This window comes from Cotesia glomerata, linkage group LG2 (assembly GCF_020080835.1).
Source record: "Cotesia glomerata isolate CgM1 linkage group LG2, MPM_Cglom_v2.3, whole genome shotgun sequence".
Lineage (NCBI taxonomy): Eukaryota > Metazoa > Arthropoda > Insecta > Hymenoptera > Braconidae > Cotesia > Cotesia glomerata.
Window position 1 is genome coordinate 4,770,244 of NC_058159.1, and position 26,073 is coordinate 4,796,316.

Genomic DNA, 26,073 nt, shown 5'->3' on the forward strand with positions numbered 1-26,073 from the left:
ATTTGTAAAAATGTAATAAATTTTGTTTAAGCACTGGTATCAGTAATGAAGCAATAAATTAACAAATTATAAATCGGTGCACTCGAAAAAAAATCTCGCGCGGTTTTTCCGCTGACTGTGATAGAATAATTTTTTTTTTCTAAATAAAAAAAAAATAATTAATAGTTTTATTACCTATTAATTATTAATATTTTTTTAACAGCGAATTATTGAATTTATGGATTAAAAGAAAAATTTTTTTAAGAGCCAGTTTTTTGGCTTGATAATAATTTTTTCCTTTAAAATTTCGATAAATATCAACGAAAATGCATTTGTAAATAATTAATTAATTTTAATTATTTTAAATTAATATGTAGCGGGTAATTAGCATATAAATAATATTGGTATGTTAATAGATAATTAGTGAATATTAATAATTATTATTTAAGTGACTCGCGAATTATTTTTAATCAACAGCGAGAAAAGTACTTGAAATTATTGTTGTCCCGTAGTTCAATATATAAATATATATTATATACATATTAATATTTATGTCATAAGTATATATATATATATACATGGTTATATGAAGATATTTATAAATGTAATTGAGCGTTTTGCGTCTAATTAATTTTCTTAAGAAATTAGTGCCATGCCTCAGCGGCAATACGGAAGCAAATTAATAAAAATTCTATTTGGCGAATGAAATTATACTCGAAATTCGATTGTATTTATCGTGTAGTTCAAATTAATTTACAATATTTTTTTTTATATCAATTTAGCCATACTAAGATTTTTTATTTACATAAGTAAGTGTACATTATCCTATTCATTGTTACGAATTATCGTAATAAGATTTTTTAGATACGTTGTATAAAACAAATTGATTTATAAAAATACGATTTTAAGATAGTTTTTATATTTTTAATAAAAAAAAATCGATGGGACTATTTTTTTCATCGTAAGTACATTTTTAATAAGAGTAATTATTGTAAATAATTTATAAATTTATGAAAATAAATGATAAATATTATATGAAAATTTAATCCTTTGTTTACTTATTATTTTAAATAATTATTTTCATGAGACATAATTATTTGATAGAAAAATTTTTATTAAAATACCATTCTTGAAAATGTGAATTCTAAATAAAAACATTAGACAGATTAGATATTTAAAAAACAAAAAATTTATTTTACAGGAAGGTCAACAAGAAATATTTTTAAAAATCTAATACTTAATCTGAAGTTTTCAAAAGTTCTTTTTGTTTTGTATCAAGAATACCTTCTGCTTGCTTGATATATTTATCACAGAGCGCCTCTAGTTGACTTTGAACCCTTCTCATTTGGTCTTCGTTAATCGAGGGAACTTTTTTGAGGTTCTTAAATTCTCGGTTTCTTACATCTTTGATATTGTCCCGGCATTTTACGAATAGCGCTTTTGCGTTTTTTGCCATACCCTCTCGATATTCTTTGGTAACTCTAAGAATAATAAGAATAAATGAAATAATTAAGATGAATAACCACATCAAAATTGAAATGGAGAAAAATTTTGTCTGAATGTATGTAAATAAATGATACTGAAATTAGCCGACATTTAAAAAATTTTTAGAATTTTTACATAAAAATTTTTTTTGGGTAGAAATCTAATTATTGCATAGCTCCTACAGTTCTTGATGAATTTTAACAGCCGGACCCTACAATTGCAGCTTTATATTTCTCTCCCAGACAAAGAAGAATTTAAAAAAAACACTCTGCTACGTAATAGATTTTTTAATGATCTATTTCATAGCAGAACGTTTTTTTTCGAAATTCTCATCTGTTGAAAAGAAAAACATAAAACTGTAATAGCTTTATAATAATGAAAGCAACAAGGATAGTACCGTTTCTTGCAGTGAGTCCAACGCGAGAAAAAGATGGGATCGGCTGTTAATAAAACTTGTTAGATTAGTTCAGAAATAACAGCCATTAAAATTTTCAAAATAGTGAAAATTGCATTTTTGGTCACTTTATCAGTAAATAATTTTTGATTAAGAAAAGATAACTTATTTTATAAAAATGCAGATTAAAGCCTATGAAACATTTACTCCACAAGTTATTGAACCAAAAAATAAATATAATTAATTTCTGAGAAATCTACCTTTCATCTCAGTTGAGCCGAATGGCATTTTTTTAATTTGCACCTATTATTTTTATAAATTTGTAAATATTACTTTTTTTTTATAATAATTTAGTTCTTATAAAAATTCAAAAAATTAACAGATGTCTATTAATTTCAGTATTCTTAATGTCTGCTGATTTCAGTCTCATAATTTTTTTACTAAATTTTTTTGATAATTATTTAAAAGCTATAAAAATCTAAAAATAGTTATAATAGTCAAATTTCAATAAACTTAACCGGTAGAATAAATAAAGAAATAAATTTTACGTACTTTGGAATCGGTATAAATAAAGTCGTGCCATCCTGCTGAGGATTTAAATTCAATCCGCTTTTACTAAGAGCGTCCAGAATCTGAGGAATAGCCTGAGGAAAAGAGGTGACATTGACAACAACTGTCTTAGGCTTATGAACAATCTGCGTAAGGTCTTGCAGCATGTAATCCTCGCCTTCGAAGTGAACAGTAACTTGTTCGATAGCTCCAACAGAAGATCTTAGAGTCAAGTGCTTGATATAACTATTCTTTAATTCCTCGAGCGCGTAATCCAGCTGCGATGTGTACTTGTCAACATCCATCACCTGTCGCGCTTCTAATAAATCAATGTGCTGAGCTTTTTCGACTTTTTTCTTCTTGTCACCTTTTTCTTTGCCCTTGTCCAGAACACGAGACACGAAAAATAACCTTTTGTTTACATTATTTACATACATACTTGCTCCGATTATTGAGTCATTAAATTTACAAAAAATACTCCTGTTATTCCTGTAAGTACTGTATTTATTATTGATGATATATCTTGCATAATACTTCACTGATAAATCTGTAGTTATGTTGTTTAAACTAAAAATACTATGTGGTTTTAGTAATCTTAATTTCAAGACCCAGCTCATTTTTAGTCCAGTTTGATATTTTACCTGGAAATTATAATTATAATGGTGATGTATTAAATTTTTAAATTAAGGTTATGTAATTTAAAAAAATTTTTTTATATTTACCGGTTTAAATGTAAACAAATATTTATCAGGGGAAACTTGCAACCTCGAAGATTTTTTATAATTTTATTTTTATTGTTAAATATAGCAAAAACTCGAGTTTCAGCGCCTCTGACAGCTACAAGAGACAAATAAAAATTTTAGCCTTCAGAGGCGTTAAAACTCGTTTTAGTTTCTGGCGCAAAATAAAAATTTTATTAACGGACATCTTGAAATTTTTTAGATTTTTATAACAATTAAAATATTATGAAAAATATTTTCACAAGAAGAAAATAAAAAACAATAATAGAACAAATTTTCAAGAATATTTTTTTTGATTTTAATGTAATAAGAATTTTTTTTGTCAAGAAATTTGTAATGGATGTGAAATCAGCTGACAGATGATTTTTTTTGTAAGTGTTAATTTTATGATACTAAAATTAGCCGCCGTTCAACAATTTTTGATTTTTTTTATTAATTAAATTACAAGTAAAAAAATACTTTAAAAAAATTCCACGGATAATTCTTTAAAACTTTTACATGTGAAATTTTTTCTTTTAATTTTTGAATAAAAATTTTTTCATTAAAAAAAATTGTAAAAATTTTCAGATGTCTGCTAATTTAATTTTCATATAAATTTGATGTCTATAAAAAATTGCATAAGAACTTTTAAAAATTTCCAAGTTTATTTTTTTATAATACTAAAATAAACAGTATGTAATTTTTTTTTTTAATTTTTACAACGAATGAATCATAAAAAAATGTATTTTAAAAAAATTTGCACTTGTAATTTTTTTCAATTTTTTCATATTTTAATTATTATAAAAATTAAAAAAATTGACAGATGTCTGATAATTTCAGTATCAAATTTTTCACATAAATTTTTTATGAAATTTTTAATTTTAAGAAGATTACTTGTTCATTAAAACTTTAAATTATAATTATTATATTTAATTTAACAAATTTGCAGATTATTTTATGGTAAAAAAAAAAAATTCTTGGTTTAATGATCAAATTTTTTTTTTAAATTTTTAATACTTATAATTCAATTTTTAAGTTGTTTATTAAATTTTTAGAATTTAAAATTCCTGAGTTCCAAAAAAATAATTTGTTATTCCTCTTATTTTAGGAACGCGATATATTCATATTAATTTACATTGAATATAAATGTAGATAATACCACCAATTAGTTTATAAAAAACCAATTTATAAAGTACCAAAAATGATAATCAAATACACAATTTAACGATAATAAAATTCATATTTATAATCTCATATATTAATACAAAATTTCAAGCATATTTATAAAACCTCAAAAATACATCTATTACCATACATCAATAAACGTCAATCAACAATATCAATGACGGTTTAAAAATTTGTTAAAAAAAATTGATACAATCTAACCTAATTAATCATTACAAAACTGAGTAAGAAATTCATTTACAAGGCACGTGACCTTAATAGTTAAAAATTGTCGTCCTTATCCCAATTTTCAATCTCGATAAAAAACATTTAGCTATATCATTAATCATATAAATAAAAATAACAATCATTGGATCAGTGGTAGACGTTGATAGCTTCTTCTGTGCATTTGATCAATTTTAACCAAGTAATAAGTTCCAGGGAACATTGGATCTATGCTAGCAGTAGCCTCGTAGGGTACAGTGTGGCAATTCTTCTCCCTCATAGCGAGTATTTCCGTGTACTCCTCAGGAGTAATTAACTTTCTAGCATCCAGCTGGACTTTAATGTACTCCAAATTACTGCAGATCTTCCTGAGCTGTTCCTCGGCTGTCTTATCATTACCGACAGTCAGCGAGTACATACTAGAAGCCAGGCCAGATCCGTAGGAGAAGACTCCAATCCTCTTACCCAGGAGCTGTTCAATGGGCTTGTTGATCAACAAGCTGACGAGTCCCGAGTAAACAGACGGCGTGTACATATTCCCGACCAAGTTCGCGATGAACAAACTGGGCTCTGTCTTATCTTTAAAGTCTTCGTTGCTGGTCTTCATGAAAGCTTTCTCGACGTCTCTATCAAAATAAGTGTCCTCTAGCTTCAGGTTCTTAAATTTTTCTAGCTCTTGAGTTTCAGGTGAATTTTCAGGAGAATTTTTTCCTCTTAAAAAATCAATGAGAGCAAGCCTGGCGAATGACTTCTGCACAAGCTTGCAATAAGGCGAGTGAAAAATTACAGCGTCGAAATATTTAAGCGTGACATTTTTAGAAGTTGAAGCTGTTGAAGAAGATTTACCAACTTTCTCGCAGTATTTTTTGTAACAGTTGTCAAGAGCGCTGAGGTAGCACTGGATGGACAATTTCCCGTCAACAACTGGGTACTCAGATCTCAGGTCGGGCTTGTAGAAGTCGTAGGCGTGCTTCATGTAGGAAGCGCGGAGTCCGCGGTCAAACACCAGCGGCGCGTTGGGCCCAATTATCATTGCGATCGCCCCGGCTCCTCCAGTTGGCCTGGCACTGCCAGTCGCGTAGACTGCGTTGTCCGCGGCTACTACCAGGGCAAGTCTTCCGTCCCAGCTGCTGCTTTCCACCCAGGAAATCGCGTTGAACACAGCCGCGGTTCCTCCGTAGCAGGCGTTGGTGGTGTCTACGCCCTCGATGTCCGTCGCGCCGTGGGGCTCGAACAGCTGCATCAGCACTGATTTTACTGACTTACTCTTGTCGATTATTGTCTCAGTGCCCACCTCCAGGTGCCCGATCTCGCTCGGCTTTATGTTGTTACGGTCTAACAGTCGGTGAGTCACTGTCAAGCACAGAGAGTTTATGTCTTCACGGTCGTTGCAGAAACCCATCTTCGATTGGCCTAGTCCTATTGTGTATTTGCCTGCTGACGCTCCGTCGTACTTTTCCAGGTCGACCTGGTCTACATACTGCGCTGGGAAGTACAGTTCTATTGCTTTTATTCCGACGTTTTCTGGCCACATTTTTTTAGTTTTATTTTTGTACTTTTCTGAAATAAGTAAAAATTTTTTTTTTTTTTAATTTTTTTTCTGGTAATTAAATTTTATCGAGCTATAATTAGCTGACATGACTTTAAAGTTAGCAGTCATTTATTTTTGGATTTTTTTAACAAACAAATTTGTTAAAAAAAATTGTTTTTTAAAAATTGCATTTTTTATTTTTTAAAATTTCTCTGTCAATTTTTTTTGCCATACTTGATACAAAAATTTATGAAAATTAATTTAGCAGATATTTAATAACTTTAATAATTTTTCTAATAAATAAATTACTGCAAAAAAAAAATGAAAAAAAAATTAACATTTAGAAATTTTAATAAATTAAAAATGCAATTTTTTTTTAAGTAGTTTTTCGGTACATATTTTTTTGTTAAATAAAATTGAAAAATGGTCAAGTGACAGCTAACTTTAATACCATCAAAAATTATTAAATATCTGTTAAAATAATTTTCATTTAGCTGACATTAAAAAATTTTTAATTTTTTTTTTTGCAATTTAATTAAAAATAAAAAAGTATTTTTTTTTAATTTTTTTTAACAATTTTTTCAATAAAAAAAAATTTTTAAATTGTCTGATGTTTGCTAATTTTATTTTCATTCAAATATTTGAAATTTTATTATTTTAGGTGAAAAAAAAATTGTTATTGTTAACTCTAGTAAAAAATAGAATTTTTTTAGATTAGATTTAAAAATATTGTGACAGCTTTTGTGATAACTAAGAATTGCTGAGTTAATTAAATTTTTGTTATGATGGAATCTTAATTGTAAAATTAGTATTTAATTTATTGACAATAAGTTGAAGCTTATAAGTATTTATTTTTATTTTTAATTGTGCTTTTTTTTTGTATTGTAATTTTAGATGATGAAGTCAGCAGGAATTAAAGTTTTCTTTTTTATACTTTACCAAATTTGTACTAAAGAATGTACGAAAAAAATTTCTTCAAATTTTTACATTGAAAATTTAATTAAAAAAAATTTGTGTGACAAATATCAGTTTTAATTTTAATAAATTTAATATGTATCATTGCAATAAATTTAAATAAAATACTTAGATAAAATAAAAGTAAAAATATAAATGACAATAAATGATTATTTAAAAATAAAAATGGACAAGATTTTCAAATGTTTTTCAATAATAAATTTAACAATTAATAATACTAAAGTTAGCCGACGTTTTTAATTTTTTGATTTTTTTTAATAATTAAAATAAAACAAAAAAATATTTTTTAAAAATTGCACTTACAGTTTTTTCCAATTGAAATTTTTTTTATTTTTTTGTAATAATTTTTTCAATAATAAAAAATTCTAAAAATTTTCAGATGTCGGCCAACTTAATTTTCATTAACAATTATAATATACACTGGAGTAAAAAATTTTTAATCAATAAAATAACCTAACTGTCAATAATATTTTTTGTTAAATTTTACCAAAATAAAAAAAATAAAGTACTTAAATATTATTATAAAAAAAAAACATATGACAGAAAAAAATAATTACCTGGATTATGTTGATGTATTTAAAAAAATAAAAATAAAAAATCCTCTGTATATTGATCACGATAACATAATTCAATGAGTGACCAATTAAAATTCTTTCAATTGTCCAAATAATAAATAAATTAAAATAAATAAATAAATAATTAAACAAAGTGACCTAAAAGCCTGTTTAATTGAAAAGTTACATGTGCAGTAACGGCTTTTTCCCGGTATCCAATCACCAGGAATTTAGGTTAGAAGTGAAACTTTTTTTTAGTTATAAAATCACCGTTTGTTTTTATATAATTATTCATTAATATTTTTTTTTCTAATTATTCAACAGGTAAATTAATAAAAAAAATTGAGTTTTATAAATTAAAAAATTAATAAACAGATAAACAATCGAAATGACACTTGTTAAACTAGTCACGTTTTAACCTCTTGGAGAGTGAAATAGATTTTTTAAATCAGGAGAATTTTGACGTTAAATCTACGAGCACACGAAGATGAGTAACAAGTAACACGTTTGACTTCAATAAAGAAACATCACCATCACCTATCACCTTGACTAGGTATACATGTATTGTACGTATATATATTTTAAATATTTATATGTGTATGTACACGTGTACAAGCTTCTATCTTCTATTTAGGCCTGGTGTTAAGTTCACCTCTCAGGTTGTACTTATTATATGTAATGTAATGTAAAAGTTTAAGTTTAAGTCAAAGCTAAATTCAAAGCTGAAAGCCAAATGCCAAACAGAAGCAAAAGGTCTAAAACAGCAACAGCCGAGTGCTATGCTCGGACTTTACTCTCTTTTACTCGTGCAAATGTATTGTAATTATTATAAATTTATCAAGAGGGGATAACAATGTTACATTACTTTTACGGTTTTATTTTATTCTCTCTTTTTCAATTTATATTATTATATTGTATTGTATATTACTTATACTTTTATTATTTATAAATAGCTCATGTATTGTATGTTTTTTTTTTTAGGATAAGAATAATAAGGCGATCACATGCTGAGATTTTCTCTTTTATTATTTCTATTGTGAAAAAATTGTTTAAGTATTTAATATTTATTTTTAATGATTTTCAGTAATGTAATAAAAATTTTTTTTTTGTATAAAGAAATTTTTTATGAATGTAAAAACAGCTGACATGATTTTTTTATGTAAGTATAAATTTAATGAGTTTATAAAAAAATTACATAGAAAAAACTTTTAAAAATTTCCAAGTTGGTTTTTTTATATAATTTTTATAAAGAAATTTTTAATTTTAAAAAAACTTTCTCATTAAAACTAAATTATAATTATTTTATTACTTTAAAAAAAATCTGAGATAAAATTTTTTTTTCTAATAATTAAATTTAATGAGTTATAACTTTATCTTTAATTATAGAGTATAAATTAAATTTTATCTTTAATTTAATGACTTAATTTCCAAAAAATTTTGCAAAAAAAAAACTCAGATTAGAACTCTAAATTATAATTATTTTATTATTTTAAAAAAAATTTGAGATCAATTTTTTTTTCTTATCATTTAATTGAATGAGTTATAATTTTATCTTTAATTATAGAGTATAAATTAAATTTTATCTTTAATTTAATGACTTAATTTCCAAAAAATTTTGCAAAAAAAAAACTTTCAGATTAGAACTCTAAATTATAATTATTTTATTATTTTAAAAAAAATTTGAGATCAATTTTTTTTTCTTATTATTTAATTTAATGAGATAACTTTATCTTTAATTATAGAGTAGAAATTAAATTTTATCTTTAATTTAATGACTTAATTTCCAAAAAATTTTGCAAAAAAAAAAACTTTCAAATTAGAACTCTAAATTATAATTATTTTATTATTTAAAAAAAAATCTGAGATCAATTTTTTTTTCTAATCATTTAATTTAATGAGTTATAATTTTATCTTTAATTTAATGACTTAATTTCCAAAAAATTTGACAAAAATTAAGTATATCACCATGTTATTTATCTAATCTCTGTCGTTAAATCGCTCAGATCTATTTTTGTTTAATCTCTGACGTCGAATCATAAATAAATTTTAACAAGAATACATTATTGATTAGAGTATTTATCAATTTAAATTTGAATATGATAAATTCAAATTTGATTTTATAGTTTAAAAAATATAATCTATTTTACGCAAAAATAAATTAAATAAATAAAATAAATCAGATCCAATTTTATATAAAATAAAACTCGCGATTGCTGCAATAGGAAATCAGTAATAGTTGTTTAATAATATCACGAACAAAAAAAATGCACCGGTAAAAATTCACATAGCTCGCGACAAAGTTACAATTACATGCAAAAAAAAATTTGCAAAACAAATGCAATATTATACATCATACATGCACACATATAAAATTATATACATAAACGATTATCATAAATACATAACATATAAGTTTAATTCGGTGAAATACTTAGGTATTTAGGCCATTGCTTTCAACAAATAAATTTTAAATCAATATTCAATAAAAAAAAATAACTAAAGTAATTATTTGAATGAATTTTATTATTTATCTAACTGATTACATACATCATATTCTTAAAATACTACAAATAATTATTTCACTTGCAAATGGGTAGCCATTAATATTAATATTAATATTAAAATTTAAATTAATTACTGACACAGCAAAATATATAATTTATACTCATAATCTTTCACTCGATAAATATCATGCGTTATAATTAAAAGTAATTATTAAATTACAATCGATTACAATTATTTAAGTAATTTATAATTCTTAATACTTTTTATGATTAATAATAAATATATTTAATTTACATCGATAATTAAGTTGTGATTATGATTATTATTATTTATACACAAACTACTTTGTATAAAATACTTAAAATAATTATTTTTATCGTAAGAAACTTGGTATTAAAAAATTCAAACATTCAAAGCAGGAATGTCTATTATAGCCCGTCGGTGATGATTATTTTTTTTTTATTAATATAATAAACTTTCTGTTGAGAGATAATTTCTTCTCCAAAATTAGACGAATTAATAGAGTGTTAAAAAAAGTTTGATGACTCTGGCCTACTGACCTACTTCCGGATTTTGTGATGGCAAATACGTATTTTTTTTTTGACTCGATAATTATTACATCAAATATTTATATTTACATTACGTATATTATAAAAAATGAAATTCGCTATACAGCATTTCACCTAGTTATAATTGTAATTATAATTAATAATTATTTTTATTTAATAAATCTTATGTTATATGGCTTCATACGATGCTCGTACACATCACAGACCTATTGATATCGATTCAAAAAAAAATCGGTGGTAAATAATAATAATTACAATAATGTGATTGAAAATTTATCGAAATTTTAAATCATAAATAAAATAATAAAAATTTTTACAATTGGCACATGATTGAGTAATTTTTTAAAAAAATTATTACTAAAATAATAAAAAAAAAAAATTCGGTCATACGTTATTTGGCACGATATCAAATTTGATTTATTTTGTGCAGTAACAATTTTTTAAAATCAAATTAATCGGCAGTATTTTTACAATTATTTGATTTGAAAATTATTTTCAGGACGCTAATGCTTGAGCATGTTGTACTAAAGGCTTAATAATTTCAAACAATTGTTTTAATTTTTTACATAACGTATGAATGCTATTATTACACTTAACTTAGACAATTATCAATCAATAGTAAAAAATAATATAAAATAAATAACTAAGTTAAATAAAAAAAATCCTAGATTAATTACAAAATTGTTACATTAGTATATGTGTACTTTTTATTAGTATTTTATATTTAATTAATTAATGTCAGTTCAACTGATTTATTTTACTCATATATATATATATGTATATATCTATAAATTAATTATCTATAAAATATTTTATTGAAAAATAAATATATTGTGCGGACAAAAAATATTGTGATCAAATGCGGAAGCATTTTACTGGACAATCCTATTTTATTTGGATGGCTGATTCAATAATTAAATTAATTATTAGCTACAATAAACACTAATCTATAATTAACTCACACAATCTATATCTATAAATAGATTACGAACAAAAAAAAATAATAATAAATACAAAAAAAAATCGTACAAAATTTAGCTTTTAAAATAAAGCTATTACAATTAATTACTTTTCTTTGTTTATAAAAAATTTATCCAAGTTATCAATTTTTTTTTACAGTTAATGTCTTCTTCGTCAATAATATATTTAATAATCAATAATAAATTTCTTTTCATTTTTACTGGCTAGAGAGACCGATTTGTGATTGCTGCTAGTGACTTTAAGCGGAAGTCTGTTCAATTTTTTTCAATATAAATGTGTATTATTTTTTTTTGGTGATTTTTGTTTAGAAGAGTCCCTTTTTCTTGCTCTTTTTGTCCTTGCCATCGACAGTCCTGAAAGGATAAATTTTTTTATTTTAAAATTTTAACTTATTAAAATAAAAATATTAATAATTATAATAATAGTAAGTAAATAATTGGGTTTAATTGAAGAATATTCAATCTGATTGACAAAGTAGAATAATAATAATAGATAAGCTTGTACTCGTTCCATCAATTTTGACAGATTTTACAAACGGCTGATTGACAATTACCATGCTAAAAAATCACAACTTAAACGCACAATTTATGCCACTACATGCCATTAAGCTATATAAGCATTCATCTGAATTATTATGCAAGGTAATAGACCTTATGTAACATAACTATTCCATCCTCTCTTGTTTCCTTTCTTCGGATAAACACCGCACTTAAATTTCATTTAAACAAAATAATTCAACTTAATATAGCATTAAAATAACACAGCATTTTATACACAATAAAATCTAATTAAATAAACATAAAATAAGTTAGTAAAGATTTTATATAAAAGCATTAATTATTTATTTGCGCATTTAATTTAATTAACAATTAAGTATGAGTATTTTTGTTATTAATACCTCTGATCATCAGCTATTTATTATTTAATATTATAAATAATTAATAAAAATTTGATCAGAGTTTACAAAAAAATAAAAACTAATTAATGTTATTAAATGTATGAAAATTTTTACATGACATTTTTGTGGTACAATTTTTTATGTATTTCCAACAATATTTCAACAAGTTTATTCTATGAGATGATATGATTTTTTTTTCTATACATTTAGTGGTAAAAAATGTGCCAAAAATATTATTATTATTATTATCTATTATTTGAACAACAGGTTAATCTAGTTAATATCAATGGTTAATACGATTAATTTTTAGCTGTTAAAATAATAAATTAAATTATCCAAGATTATTAATATTATTATTTAATACTAAAAATAAAAAAGGTCATGGCAAAAAATGAAATACAATTTTGGATAATTTAATTATTAATTATGTATATGTATATAATTATAAAATTAATTGTAAGTTAATAGTATATAATATTTGGATTGATGTTGATCGATAGTAGTTTTAATATATTGATTGATTAATTAATTAATAATAATGGATTTTTTTTGTTTCGCTTAAATTAAGCAAATTAAGCTCTATGGTATTTAGATGTTGTAAGTATATTATTATAAATAGTATTTAAGGATGTTCGGGGTGCTGTATTACAAGCTGATGTATCTGTGTAGGGTTGTCTTGCGATTTGAAACTGGTATGCCGACGAAGAAGACTTCCCAATCCTCGAGAACTTCTGAGTGTACCAACTCCACCGGCAGATCCCTCGGACGAAACTGAACCCGTCCTAAATAATAATTGACACCGCGGTTTCGTATACACAGCAACACATACGTGACATACATACATTTTAAAAAAGAGGTTTAGGCGAAAGCGCTGAGTACCAAAAGCCAGTGGTTTTTTTTTTAAATAAAAAGGGATAAAGTAAATGGTTTTAATGACCTTGTTCCAATTTTTGTTTTATTAAAATAGCTAAGTAATATTTTAATTAAAAAATTTTACTCTGAATTTATTTAGTAAAAAAAAAAAAAAATTAGTAGCATTAAATTGTACAAATAATAAAACACTAGTATAATTATTCTGATGAATAATTTCTTTGAAATATGAAGAAATATACATATGCAATATAAATATTTAAATTTAGATTATTTTGCTTGGTAATTTTAATTGGTTTAATTGCGATAATAACTAGAAATTTTTTCGATAAAATAAAGGGTCAATGAGGTCAGAGTAATAAATCACGAATTTTTATTTAAAAATAAACTTTGATTTTTTCTAGGATAAATTTTTATTAGCTATTAAATATTAAAAATCGTCGCCTACACGGAAATAATAAGATGACACTGGATATCATCCTAGATTATACTCAGTGATATCTGTGGTGAAAAAAAATTTCAGATAGTAGTTAAAAAAATCCAGATTATACTGGGTGATATCTGGATTATACTCAATGTAATCTGGATTATACTCATTGTAATCTGGATTATACACTGAGAAAAAAAAGTACTACTCTTGAGAAAATTTTCTTGTCTCAAGAATTGATCGAATTATTTTTTGTTTAATTCAAGTGAACTTATTCGTTTGTTAATCTATCAAAATTAATGCCAATATTTTATTATCATGATAGATATTAATATTCTTTTGTCAAGAAATCAAAATTTATTTTAAACGATCCTTGAACCAAGAAATTTTTTTCTGGACAAAATTTTTTTTTTTCTCAGTATACTCATTGTAATCTGGATTATACTAGCTACTATCTGAAATTTTTTTTTACTCAGTATAATTTGGGATGATATCCATTATCATCTTGTTCTTTTCGTGTAGGATCAAATGATTAAAGCGACTTTAAATAAATAATTAAAAAAAAAAAAATATTAAAAGTTTTAAAACAGAGAATAAATAATAGAGTTTATTCACCGCAGACAAATCAAGGCTATTAAGAGCGATTTTAAATAAGTAAATAGTAAAATTGTTCGACTAAACTCCAATTACATTTGAGAACAATTGACTTCTTAATGTCGATACCGCAATATATATATATTAAAGTAAAACGTTATCCAGCGCTATAAAAGGTCAGAAACTGGGCCATTTACCTTATATAAATTTATGAAAAAAGTTTTTAAAGAAAATAGAACAATTTATCAAATGTAAAAAAACCAGTGCATGCTTAAAATTTTTATTTTAAGAAAAAAAAACCACTCAGTGATATCAAAAAGTAATGTAAAAAATTTCGTGAAGAAAACTTTTAATTTATTATTAAAAACAAGAACTACTTCTAGAAGAAAATTGAAAAAAGATACTAATAGAGTATTAATTACTTAAAATAAAAAATAAAATATAAACTTACTCTTTAGAATTATTATCCAAACTACGTCTGCGTAGTTCTTCAATGCTTTGCCCAGTTTGTTGCTCCCAAACCTGCCTCTCAGCTTCGAAAGCGCGTCTTTTATCCTCTAGCTCACGTAATTGTTGTTCAAGGGATCGTCTCATTTGTTCATGTCTTCTTTGTAACTATGAAAGAGAATAAATAATCAATTTTTGTAATCTAAAAAAATGAAAAACAAATAAATAAGTTAAAAACTTACATCAGCTTCGGAATCTCTCAGTTTCTGTTTTTTCTCCTTAACTTTCATCTCGAAAACTTGCTCCATCTCCATTTCCATTTTCTTCATTTTAGCGTCATGCTCTCGCTTCTCTTCCTCTAACTGCGCCAGAGGGTTCCTAACACAAAATTATTCATATTAATAAAAATAATAAAACTTTACGCAGCAAGTTTTAAAATAGCAACACTAAAAAAAAATTAATTAATTAAATAAAAATAAAAAATTTTAATTAACAAACACTAAAAAATAAAAAGCTATGAAAGGTAATGAAATGGATTTGAAATGACCTCTTATATTTATTATATACACAACTACTTAATATATAATAAACTAATAAGAGAATTTAATTATTTTTAATAAAATTATCAATTAATAAGAGGTGGGTAAGAAAATTGATAAGTCTTGTGCACACAAAACCGCAATAAACAAATCACAGCTCCGGCAAAAAACTTACCACACTGTCATGAAACTGTTCATCACTCCAGGAGGGCACAAACTAGCCAAGAAATTAATACTAATTAACACTATTATTTTATAATTTTAATTCTTTTTTTAATAAATGAGCTTTAGATCAAAAAAAATTTTCCCGTTTTGATCGTAAGCTCCTTAAATTTATAAAAAAATTATTTACAAATTTTACCCTCCTTTTTACACCCCATCTATCTACTAATTGTAATAAAATTTTTTTTTATTTCCTAATAATTAATAAATTACTTGTTACTTGTTCAGTTTGCATGCACAAGCTTGTCATTAATTCCCATCTATATTATGTAAATTAATTTATATGTAATTAAATAAAAGTCCTACTAGTGACATGAGTCGACTAATTAATGATTTATATCAATGAGTGATAGGAATTTTTTTTTTTATTAATATCACTTGTAAGTAAATAGTAAACAGCCGATAATCTTATTAAATTAATTAATAACCATGCAAGTAATAAAAAATATAACATACTTGTTAGAAATTCTCGTCGGCTTGCCGTCAACCCCGACACCAGCCAATGTACGGCAACGGAAATTTTCGTAATGAACGTTATTTGTCACATCCTTCAAGTCTTGCAAATGCGTTCTGATGACCATGTTACGGAGGGCGATAAAGTCACAGTGCTCTAGATTTTCAACTGCACAATAATAATAATAATAACATTAATAAATAATTAATTAAATAAAATAAAAAGATTAAAAACAAACAACTACTTGCTCGAACAATTAATCTATATTATTAAGAGGATAAGAAAAATTTTGTATCCAGGATAGTCACATGATAAAATCAGTTTTTTTTTAGTGAAATTTAGTGTCATTGCAAAGGTTTAAATTTGAATTTGTGCCTTTTCAAGATTTCATATCAATCTCACCGATAGTTAATTTATGGTAATAAGTATTTAGGTTGCATTCGAAAATTCTCTAACTAGATACATAATTAAGAAATTACTTTGTATCTTGAGAACTATTGACATTTTTAAAGATATAAGCTCATCTTGATGTTACACTTATCGAGACCTTTCATTTGAGTACCCACATCAATTTTTCATATATTTTATACATATATATATGAAAAATATAACAAAATGCATGTGGGTACTCAAATGAAAGCTCTTGATGAATGTAATATCGGGATGAGCTTATATCTTTAAAAGCGTCAATGGTTAAGAAAATACAGTGCAATTTAACAAATATCTTGTGAAATATTGACATTTTTAAAGATATAAGCTCATCCCGACATTACACTCATCGAGAGCTTTCATTTGAGTACCCACATCAATTTTTCATAAATTTCATATATTTATATATATTATATATATGTATATATGAAAAATATATTAAAATGCATGTGGGTACTCAAATGAAAGCTTTTGATGAGTGTAGCATCGGGATGAGTTTATATCTTTAAAAACGTCAATATTTAAGAAAGTACAGTGCAATTCAACGAAATTCATTGTTGAATAAAGGAAAATTTTAATTTTTTATATTTCACAAGTCACGGCAGTCACATAGTGACTGCAAGATTGCTAGTTAATTAGATAATTGAATTATACCTTCGGCAACACCCCATGGATATTTACGGCCACGAACTTTTTTACCATCAACTTCAATGACCGTGTTTGCACCAACGACGGCAAATGGTACTCGGTCCCTCAGAATCTTGTGGAATTTATTTTCCTCTTCTTCTTCAAGCTCAGGGAACTCATAAATTTTAATTTTATGCTGCGCTATTTCATTTAATATCTGAGACAAAAATAATTTCAATAAATTAACAAAATAAATACGATAAAAATAACTTTTAATGATGTCAATTGGTGAAACATTTGACCTACTTGTTTCTTAAATTGTGCACACTCTTCAGGAGTCATTGTATCAGCCTTAGCGATGATAGGAATGATGTTAACTTTGTCATGAAGCCGTTGCATAAATTCAACATCCAACGGTTTTAATCCATGACCCGACGGCGCGACGAAGTAAAGACAACAGTGTACACGGCTGTCGGGTATTTGTTTTCTGACCACACGTGACTCTGCGTTTAAAAATTCTTCGTATTTTGATTCAATATACTCGATTACTGGTACCCAACTAAAATATAATTACAATAAATTAATTTTAAATATTAAATTTAGTCCAACAGATATTTGCCGTAAAAAAATTACTTTTTTCTTACGATATTTTAAATTCTTATCTTTATATTAGCAAATTAAAGATTTAATGCATAAATAATATTTTGTAATAAAGATAAAATTAAAATACAAAAGAAATTATTAATCATATTAATATACTTTGACATTAAAAAAAAAAAAAAATAATAATAATAATAATAATTACCAATTACTGTTATCAACAGCGTCACCAAATCCGGGAGTATCAACAACAGTAAGTGTTAAATTAACACCATTTTCATTTAACAAGACTTTACTTGTCTCAACAGCGACGGTTTTTTTAACCCGTAGACTAGGACCTGGATATTCAGCACTATAAACATCCGTAAGAAAAAGTGAGTTTATGAGGGTTGATTTACCCAATCCAGACTCGCCTGAAATACAAAAATATACATGACATCTTCAAGACTACTCTTTTCTTCTCCTTCATCTTCATCCCAATCTTCAATACTTTGTCTTAAAATAAATTACTCTTAAATTAAAAATACCCCACATCTAAACGGGTATATAGATAGTAGTACTAGTATTATTATTATGATTATTAAAAAAAAAAAAAAAAAAAATAAATAAAGAAGAAATGATAAAACATACCGACAACCATCAGAGTAAATTCAAAGCCCTTTTTGACAGCTTTACGGTAAACTTGATTAGGCAGATTAGCGAAGCCAACATAACCATCTGGTTCACGTGGCTTTGATGGCAAAGCTGCTGGACGCAGATGAATTTGCAGAGCAGATTCTTTATTACTGTCACGTTTGTTGCTGTCTTCCTGGTCGACACTCATATTAGAGGGCAACCGCGGTTTAACCGATGCGACCGGTGGCACTGTTGAGGATGGCACTGGCGTTGTTGTCATTGTCGTTGTCGCGGTTATTATTGTTGCTGCTCCGGTTGTTGTTGATGTTGGTATTATTGTTGCTCCGGCTGGTGTGGTTGACATTGCATTCGGTGGCTGTGGAGGCGGAACAGACGGGACAGTAGGAGACGTCGTCAATCCACTCTCGCCTTTAAAAAACAGCTCACGCTTTGTTTGCATCTGTAAATGAAAAATATCTCTTTTTATTATACATGCACATACATAAACGATCGTCTTTTACGTTTTTTTCACTGTCTCTATCATGCATTTTTTTAAAAACTAAATGCTCCAGATTATTATGGTTTTATGACAATGACAACAATGACTATGCTTTTATTAAAACAGTAGTTCTTTTGATGATTTATCTATATATTCAATTTTTTATTCTAATTAATTCAATTACTAACACAACTCGTGTAAAAATCATCTGATATTATGGTGAGGTTCAGTATGAATATAATAATGAATCTCATACTTTGACACAAATATGAGATTCATATAAAAGCCATATCAGTATACATTTAATTCAATGAGACCCGTAATAAATAATATACTTATGGGAACGAATTTTTTTAAAAGTAGATTAGTAAAATTTTCATTTTTTTCTGTTAATCAGAGGAAATTTAATAATTGATAAAAACAGTATTTTTATCATGCACTATACTGCTGAACTACTTTACTTTCTTCCTTGATTTTCTTAACTTACACTGAGAAAAAAAAATACTTTTACTCAATTAACAATTTCTTGGTTCAAGAAACTCGCTGACGATCAAATATTATATTATTATTAATTATTAATTTCTGAAGAGAACATCAATATTCATCTTTGGATAATAGATAAACAAAAGAATACTTTATTTAAATTAAATGACAATTATTTCAATCAATTTAACAATTTCTTGAGCTAAGAATAAATATTCTTGAAAATTTTCAAGAACATAAATTCTTGTATCAAGAAAATTTTCTTAATAAAAGTATTTTTTTTTTCAGTGTAGAAGAATATCTTGGTTTAAAAAAAATCTTTGACTGAAAAAATCTTTTTATCTTAAGATAATTAATTTTTATTTTGAAAACAATTTGAACCCTCCTAAAAATTTCTTTAATTTAATTAATTAAATAAATTATTAAATAATTTAATAAATTTTATAATCTAGTGAAAAAAAAATTTGTTCCCATAAATATTTTACTTATTACTGGTATCAAATGTATATTAATATGGCTTTTGTATGAACTTCATGATATCAGATGATTTTTACACAAATAAATGTTAATAAAAAATTTTCAATATTATTATTTTTTAATTTAGTTCAATTAAATTCATAATAAATTAATAAACTCATTTTTGTAATTTTATAAATACTTGATTTGAAATAATAATAATATTTTCAATTAAAATCACTTGGCAACCGATCGATACTCCATTTACTCTCTATAAAAGGTAATATATAGTACGTATACTGCATTACAGACAAAAAATGTTTAAAATTAAAATTAAAGAATTAATAAAACATGCGAACATTTATCATCAAAAGAAATACTAAAAAAAAATCATGCTTGCTCTGCAAATAAACATTCGCTGAATTTGATAAAGTAAACATATAAATAAAAATTTTAATGAAGGAATGTTATTGATTTGAATTAATAAAAAAAAAAAACAATAATAAAAATATCGAGGTAAAATAAAAAAAAAATGTAATAATTAAAATGGTTAAAAATATGCAATTAAACCGCAACTCCGACATATATGTGCGCTACACGATCTTCAAGGTCCTCAAGTGCAATTTAAGAAGCACTGACAAACGAAACGAGACACTAAAGTGTCACAAAACCACAGCAAGTGCGTTTCATATGTATCTTGTAGTTATACTCTCAACAATAAAAAAAATGTAATAAATTTATAAAATAAAAATAACAAAATGTAGCATCTGAGATCAATAAACCGCATCTTTACCACAAAACCATGTTAGTAAATGAAATAGAAAAAAATAAATAATAATTCCGATTAAAATAAAAAGTAAAATAATAAAAAAAAACAACAAATATAGCCATGTGTTCTTCGACAGCGGTGCTCAATTGTTAAAAAAAATACCAGTCGGTATTGAATGACCACTTGCTCTCATTACAACATTGATTGAAGTGCGTCATCAAGTATCACACATTAAACAATAGAGTACTCAGTACCAAGTACTTAGAGTTTACTTGGGAGTATCAGAGTCTATTGTATCATCATTATCATCATTACATCATTATGATGACTATTAATCTTACGATGATTAGAGCAGGTCAGGTGATAACAACACTCGGTTATAATCTTACCGAATTCGCAATATCCCCGTTGGGTTTCTCTCCGTCGAGGATCCGTTGTCTTACAGCAAGTCGATCTAAACTGGCAAGCCTATAGCTGCTGCCAGTTTCACGATCCCGTGTAAGCCGATCAGCAGTAGCATTGCCATTAGTACCGGCGTTAAAACTTGATGTGTATTTCGGCAGCGTTGGCGGTGGAGCTTGTCGAGATTTTTCACGGTTCAATGTCGAGTTACTGCTGTACAAAAATGAGGTGTTGTTGCTTGTTATTGACGACGATAGTGTCCTGGGTTGTGTCATTGATGCCTGTGACGCTGATACACTTGATAAACTGCTTCCAATAGCTGTTTTAACACTGCCATTTGCGTGGGGTGTGCTGCCGTTATGATTTTCCGTAGACATTGTTTTATTATTAACGTAATACTTTTGTTTTATTTATTGAGTTACTCTAACTCGTACTGATCAGTATCTTCTACTCCCACAATGTTAAGCTAGACACAAATAGTTTTATAATTTCAATTAGTTGCCAATCTTTATCCGAAAATCCTTAATTAATTATTTTATTTATACTCTAAAACTCGATAAGATTAACCTCTTGAGTATTAATACACTGATAAGATTTATTTGTACCAAAAAATATTTTTTAATAGTTAACAAATCATTTATTAGAGACCACTTTTTAGTATTAAACAAATACTTCTTAGTATTTAATAAATCTTATATATGATATTAAAGTTAGCCGACATTTTTAATTTTTTAATTTTTTTTTTAATAATTAAATTAGAACAAAAAAAATATTTTTAAAAAATTGCACTTACAGTTTTTAAAGTTTTTTACAAATGAAAATTTTTTTTAGTTTTTTTGTAATCATTATTTCAATAAAAAAAAATTATAAAAATTTTCAGATGTCGGCTAACTTAATTTTCTATCTTATATTCATTTATTAAATATTAATAAATCTTTTTAAATACTAACAAATATTTATTAAGGATCAAAAAGTCGTCTCTAATAAATGATTTGTTAAATATTAACAAATTTTTTTAACTATAAATAAATCCTTCTATCAGTGTAGAACTTTTTTTTGTTAATTGCAATAATAAAATGTCTTTGGCTTTTTAAATAATCGTAGACTAAAATAAGTAATAATAATAATTAATAAAAAAATATAAATATAAAAAAAAACTCAAGCTCTAAAAAAATAAACCAAGACATAAAAGGATAAAAGACGCTCTTCCATAAACGTGTAGTACACATAAAAATAATTCCACCGGCTTTAAAGTTATTTAAACAAAACCGGCTCCAGAAATTTTATAAAAAAAACTACCAATGATTTAATAAATGATCAATGAAAGTGATAGGGAACGATTATAAATAATTAATAGTTAACTTGATAATAAAATATAAAATAAAATGAGCTTAGCGCGTCGATGGACTTAATACTTAAGATGTTGATAGATACGATTAGTTTACGATGATAGATATGTAATATATATAATACAATACACATAATATATAGGTAATAATAACACATATGATTAACATTCACTGACTGACTAGACGACGACACGGCGAACGGCGACTACGGATGCCGAGGACGCTCAGTGCTTGCTGGGTTTGCTTGATATGTTGATGGTTTGCTTGCACAACTCAAACTCACTATGCTCACAACTCACAATGCTTTCTTGAATCTTCAATGCTGGATTTATGTGTATTAGTACTGTACTTGGACGAGTGCTGGGTATGACTTGCCGTTGGCTTGCAGGCTTATAATACACATTTATGCCTTTGATGTATGTGTACAGTGTAGAAACATATATATATATATATACTTTACTTCTCTTTGGTAGAAACTTGTATAGGTATTATATGGAGTTGGGTGTCGTGAGTCGTGAATAAGTGACCACGCCTGGCGCAGATGTATCACTGGAGTATATATATATGTATATTTAATATATATGCTCCACTATAATATATAGTGTGTATAATGTAGGTGCGTGTGTGCTTGTAAAAAAAAGAGAATGAGTAGGGAGTACAGTACTGAGTAAACTGAGTAAACTGAGTTGTATGTATAGTAGTGAGTAGTGAGGTTCAGATGAGGAGGTAGAAAAAAAATAAAGAAGGGAGAAACTTGCTTGTCGAAGCTGATACGGTAACAACCTCTTGTCTTCTTGACTTTACTTGTAATTCTGAGATATTATGTTTAAAAGTATAAGACACTGTGGTGTATTTTATTGTTATTTTTTTTTTTTACTATTACTACTGCTGTGTTTCTACCACCATTTTTACTTTCAGGTTCAGTTCTTCTTCCTCACTCGTATCGCAGCACTTTTATGATAGTGAGTTGATGAGTTTTTAGCTTTTAGCTGGATATGGATGCGACGACTAAGCATAAGCAATGACCGTGTTACTGGTTCTGGGTTTTGCCTCAGAGCGACGCCACTTTCTGACACCGATGACTCACTTTTAAAATCCCCTAATTTTCGGTCGATTGCGGATTTTTAAAATCCACTTACTATGTTCGTATTCGAGCGAGGAATTCTATTAGGGGAAATTTGTTTTGTGGAATAATTGATTATTCCAAGTGTTGAAGACGCACATATGAGCTTAAAAGTTTGAGTCGTTGAAAAATAACTTTTTTTTTTATTTAAAATATCTTTTTTTTACAGATATAATTATAATACTAAAGTTAGCCGACGTTTTGAATTTTTTGATTTTTTTTCATTAATTAAACTAGGACAAAAAAATTTTTTTTATTAAATTGCACTTACAGTTTTTCAAGTTTTTTACAAATGAAATTTTTTTTTTTATTTTTTTGTAATAATTTTTTTTATAAAAAAAAATTCTAAAAATTTTTACATGTTGGCTAACTTAATTTTCACATATAATTAATCAAATTAGTTGAAATTAGGTATATTTGAATTTTTGTTTAAATTATTATTAATTGTTATGAAAAAAATTCCACATCAAGAAATTAAAATAAAATTACAAGTGCAAATTTTTTAAAATATTTTTTTATCATAATTAATTTGTTAAAAAAAATTTCAAAATCTGTCAGATGTTTGCTGATTTCAGTATAATATTTTTATTGCATAATTGTCATTTAATTAAGATAAAAAATTATTTATAAATTGTGAAATATTATAATTTGTGTTATAATTCAGAGTTTTTAGTCATTTTTGTTAGTAAATTGTTAAATTTACTTGTAAAAATATTTATTTTTTTAGATTAACATGGCGACGGCTGACAGAATTGTTTACAATTTTAACAACAACTAACTTTGTTATGATACTAAAATTAGCCGATGTTTAAAAATTTTTGATTTTTTTTATTAATGAAATTGGAACTAAAAAAATATTTTTAAAAAATTGCACGTATAGTTCTTAAAATTTTCTACATTTGAATTTTTTTTTTTAATAATTTTTCAATAATATTAATTAAAAAAATTTTCCGATGTTTTAATTTTCATATTTTGTTTTGTTTGAAATTTAAATTTTTCTAATTATTAAAAATTTTTGTCGACAGGGCTAACATTTGAAGTGACATTTAATTTAATTTTAACAAATTAAATACGACAAGAAGATAAGTTTATTGACAATGTCTAAATTATTATTTATAATTTAAAGAAATGTTAATAACAACAGAAACGCGCGAAATAAAAAATTTCGTCTCAATCTTAAATTCTATATCCTCTAAATTTTGGAAAATATTTATTTTTATTTATTCAACACTTATAACAGTGAAGAAATTAATTGTACGTATAATTTAAATAAAAACTAATTAGTAAAATCAAGTAATTAAAATGTATCAGATATGAAGTACAATAATTTATTAATAAAAATAAATCTTGAGAAAGTTTCATATATTTTACTTAGTTAAAAAATGTATAATAAGTTACCAAAAGATGTGTTTCTATTGAAATACGATAAGATAAAGATAAATTTATTTGTTTACTATGATTTAGACGTCATGAATTTAAAATAGCGATAAAATAAGTCAAAATTACAACTAAAATAATGTAAATAAATCATTTTATATTGATAAACCTCATCTTAACTTTTTTTTAGTATAAAAATTACATTTCAAAAGACCCGATGTTTCACTCAAGCATTTTAATTGTAAGATTTCTTGGAATTTCAATTGAATAGAGTGCGTACGCGCGTGAATGATATTATCTTAAAAAAATAAAAAAAAAAAAAATCAATTGAGAGTTCTTGAAATAAATGGAAATACTGTTTATTGCTTATAATTGTATACAGTACCTTATTAGATGAATCGTCCGATTGTGTATGGTCATAACGAGCCAATATTGATGGATTTAAACGCTTGCGAACTATCGGACTGGCCATTTCTTTTTTATCAATATAAATTATCCGCAATCAGAATTTATTATCTCTTAATTATTATTTCAATAAAATAAACTTTCACTAAAAATTCAGACTTGTTTCACTAAAATTCAGACTTAAATAAATTAACAATTAAGTAAAATAAAAAAATCCTTGAAGAAAACTATTCAATGAAGCTAAGGCACATTGTTTGAATGGGAACTGGAAGAAATATGACTAGTGAATTCTATACGGAATGTATGATACACTTATAAAGATATGTAGTCTTACATTTAAAATATATATTTTTTTATCTGAAACTTACCGCTAACGTAGATTAGTGACCGTGGCGCAATAGTTGACGTGGCGAATTTATTATTATATTCAAGTTTATTGCTTGTGAATATATTATTATATATATATATTATACATATAAATACTCATTGTTATTTAGTATGTATACAACAAGTTATAAGCGGTGTCAATGGCGTCCCGGAAAACCGTTTTGATAACCATTTATAGATAAAAATATGCGCATAACTTAATATAACGTACGCCAGGAGTTTTATATCTATAAGAAGAGAAAAGTTTTATTATTATAATACAACACTAAGTCAATAACATTATAATTTATCAATTAATATAATAGCTTACTGATCATACATATCAAACATATTTTCTTATCTATTACAGCCATTTTAATACAATTACTTACAAGAAATAATAAATTTATTTTGTAATAAAATTTAGTCAAGATTATTTCAATTTTTATCAAGCTAATTTACTGTAACCCATTTAATTTACTAATATGTATA

The 26,073-nt window shown here is 25.7% G+C and overlaps 3 protein-coding genes and 1 long non-coding RNA gene across 12 annotated transcripts; 1 reads left to right on the forward strand and 3 right to left on the reverse strand.

The window, feature by feature from the left end:
- Positions 1–750: 750 nt before the first annotated feature.
- LOC123259898 (ribosome-recycling factor) lies at positions 751–3,259 on the reverse strand. Its single transcript, XM_044720706.1, has 3 exons — positions 3,130–3,259; positions 2,411–3,048; positions 751–1,460 (listed from the first exon to the last, which is right to left on the reverse strand). The coding sequence occupies exons 2-3, from the start codon at positions 3,022–3,024 to the stop codon at positions 1,217–1,219; spliced, it is 858 nt and encodes a 285-aa protein (XP_044576641.1). The 5' UTR covers positions 3,025–3,048; positions 3,130–3,259; the 3' UTR covers positions 751–1,216.
- On the forward strand, positions 1,594–19,643 carry LOC123259900. The gene is made up of 3 exons (XR_006508340.1): positions 1,594–1,739; positions 14,416–14,430; positions 19,631–19,643. It is a non-coding gene; the product is annotated as an uncharacterized LOC123259900 (long non-coding RNA).
- Positions 4,347–7,884, reverse strand: LOC123259897 (hydroxymethylglutaryl-CoA synthase 1). The gene is made up of 2 exons (XM_044720705.1): positions 7,579–7,884; positions 4,347–6,075 (listed from the first exon to the last, which is right to left on the reverse strand). Exon 2 carries the CDS (start codon positions 6,047–6,049, stop codon positions 4,658–4,660), a length of 1,392 nt encoding a protein of 463 aa, XP_044576640.1. The 5' UTR covers positions 6,050–6,075; positions 7,579–7,884; the 3' UTR covers positions 4,347–4,657.
- Positions 11,754–25,732, reverse strand: LOC123259896 (septin-7). 9 transcript variants are annotated; one of them, XM_044720699.1, is made up of 11 exons: positions 22,487–22,780; positions 20,949–21,427; positions 18,368–18,812; positions 17,943–18,150; positions 17,444–17,696; positions 17,165–17,354; positions 16,084–16,249; positions 15,581–15,622; positions 15,109–15,244; positions 14,871–15,034; positions 11,754–11,983 (listed from the first exon to the last, which is right to left on the reverse strand). In XM_044720699.1, the coding sequence occupies exons 2-11, from the start codon at positions 21,336–21,338 to the stop codon at positions 11,935–11,937; spliced, it is 2,043 nt and encodes a 680-aa protein (XP_044576634.1). In that variant the 5' UTR covers positions 21,339–21,427; positions 22,487–22,780; the 3' UTR covers positions 11,754–11,934. The 9 variants fall into 9 exon arrangements, with proteins under 9 accessions (XP_044576634.1, XP_044576635.1, XP_044576632.1 ...); XM_044720697.1 differs by lacking the exons at positions 11,754–11,983; positions 22,487–22,780 and adding exons at positions 13,025–13,310; positions 25,196–25,212; XM_044720695.1 differs by lacking the exon at positions 11,754–11,983 and adding an exon at positions 13,025–13,310 and having other exon boundaries at positions 22,487–22,824.
- Between the last annotated feature and the right edge of the window lie 341 nt (positions 25,733–26,073).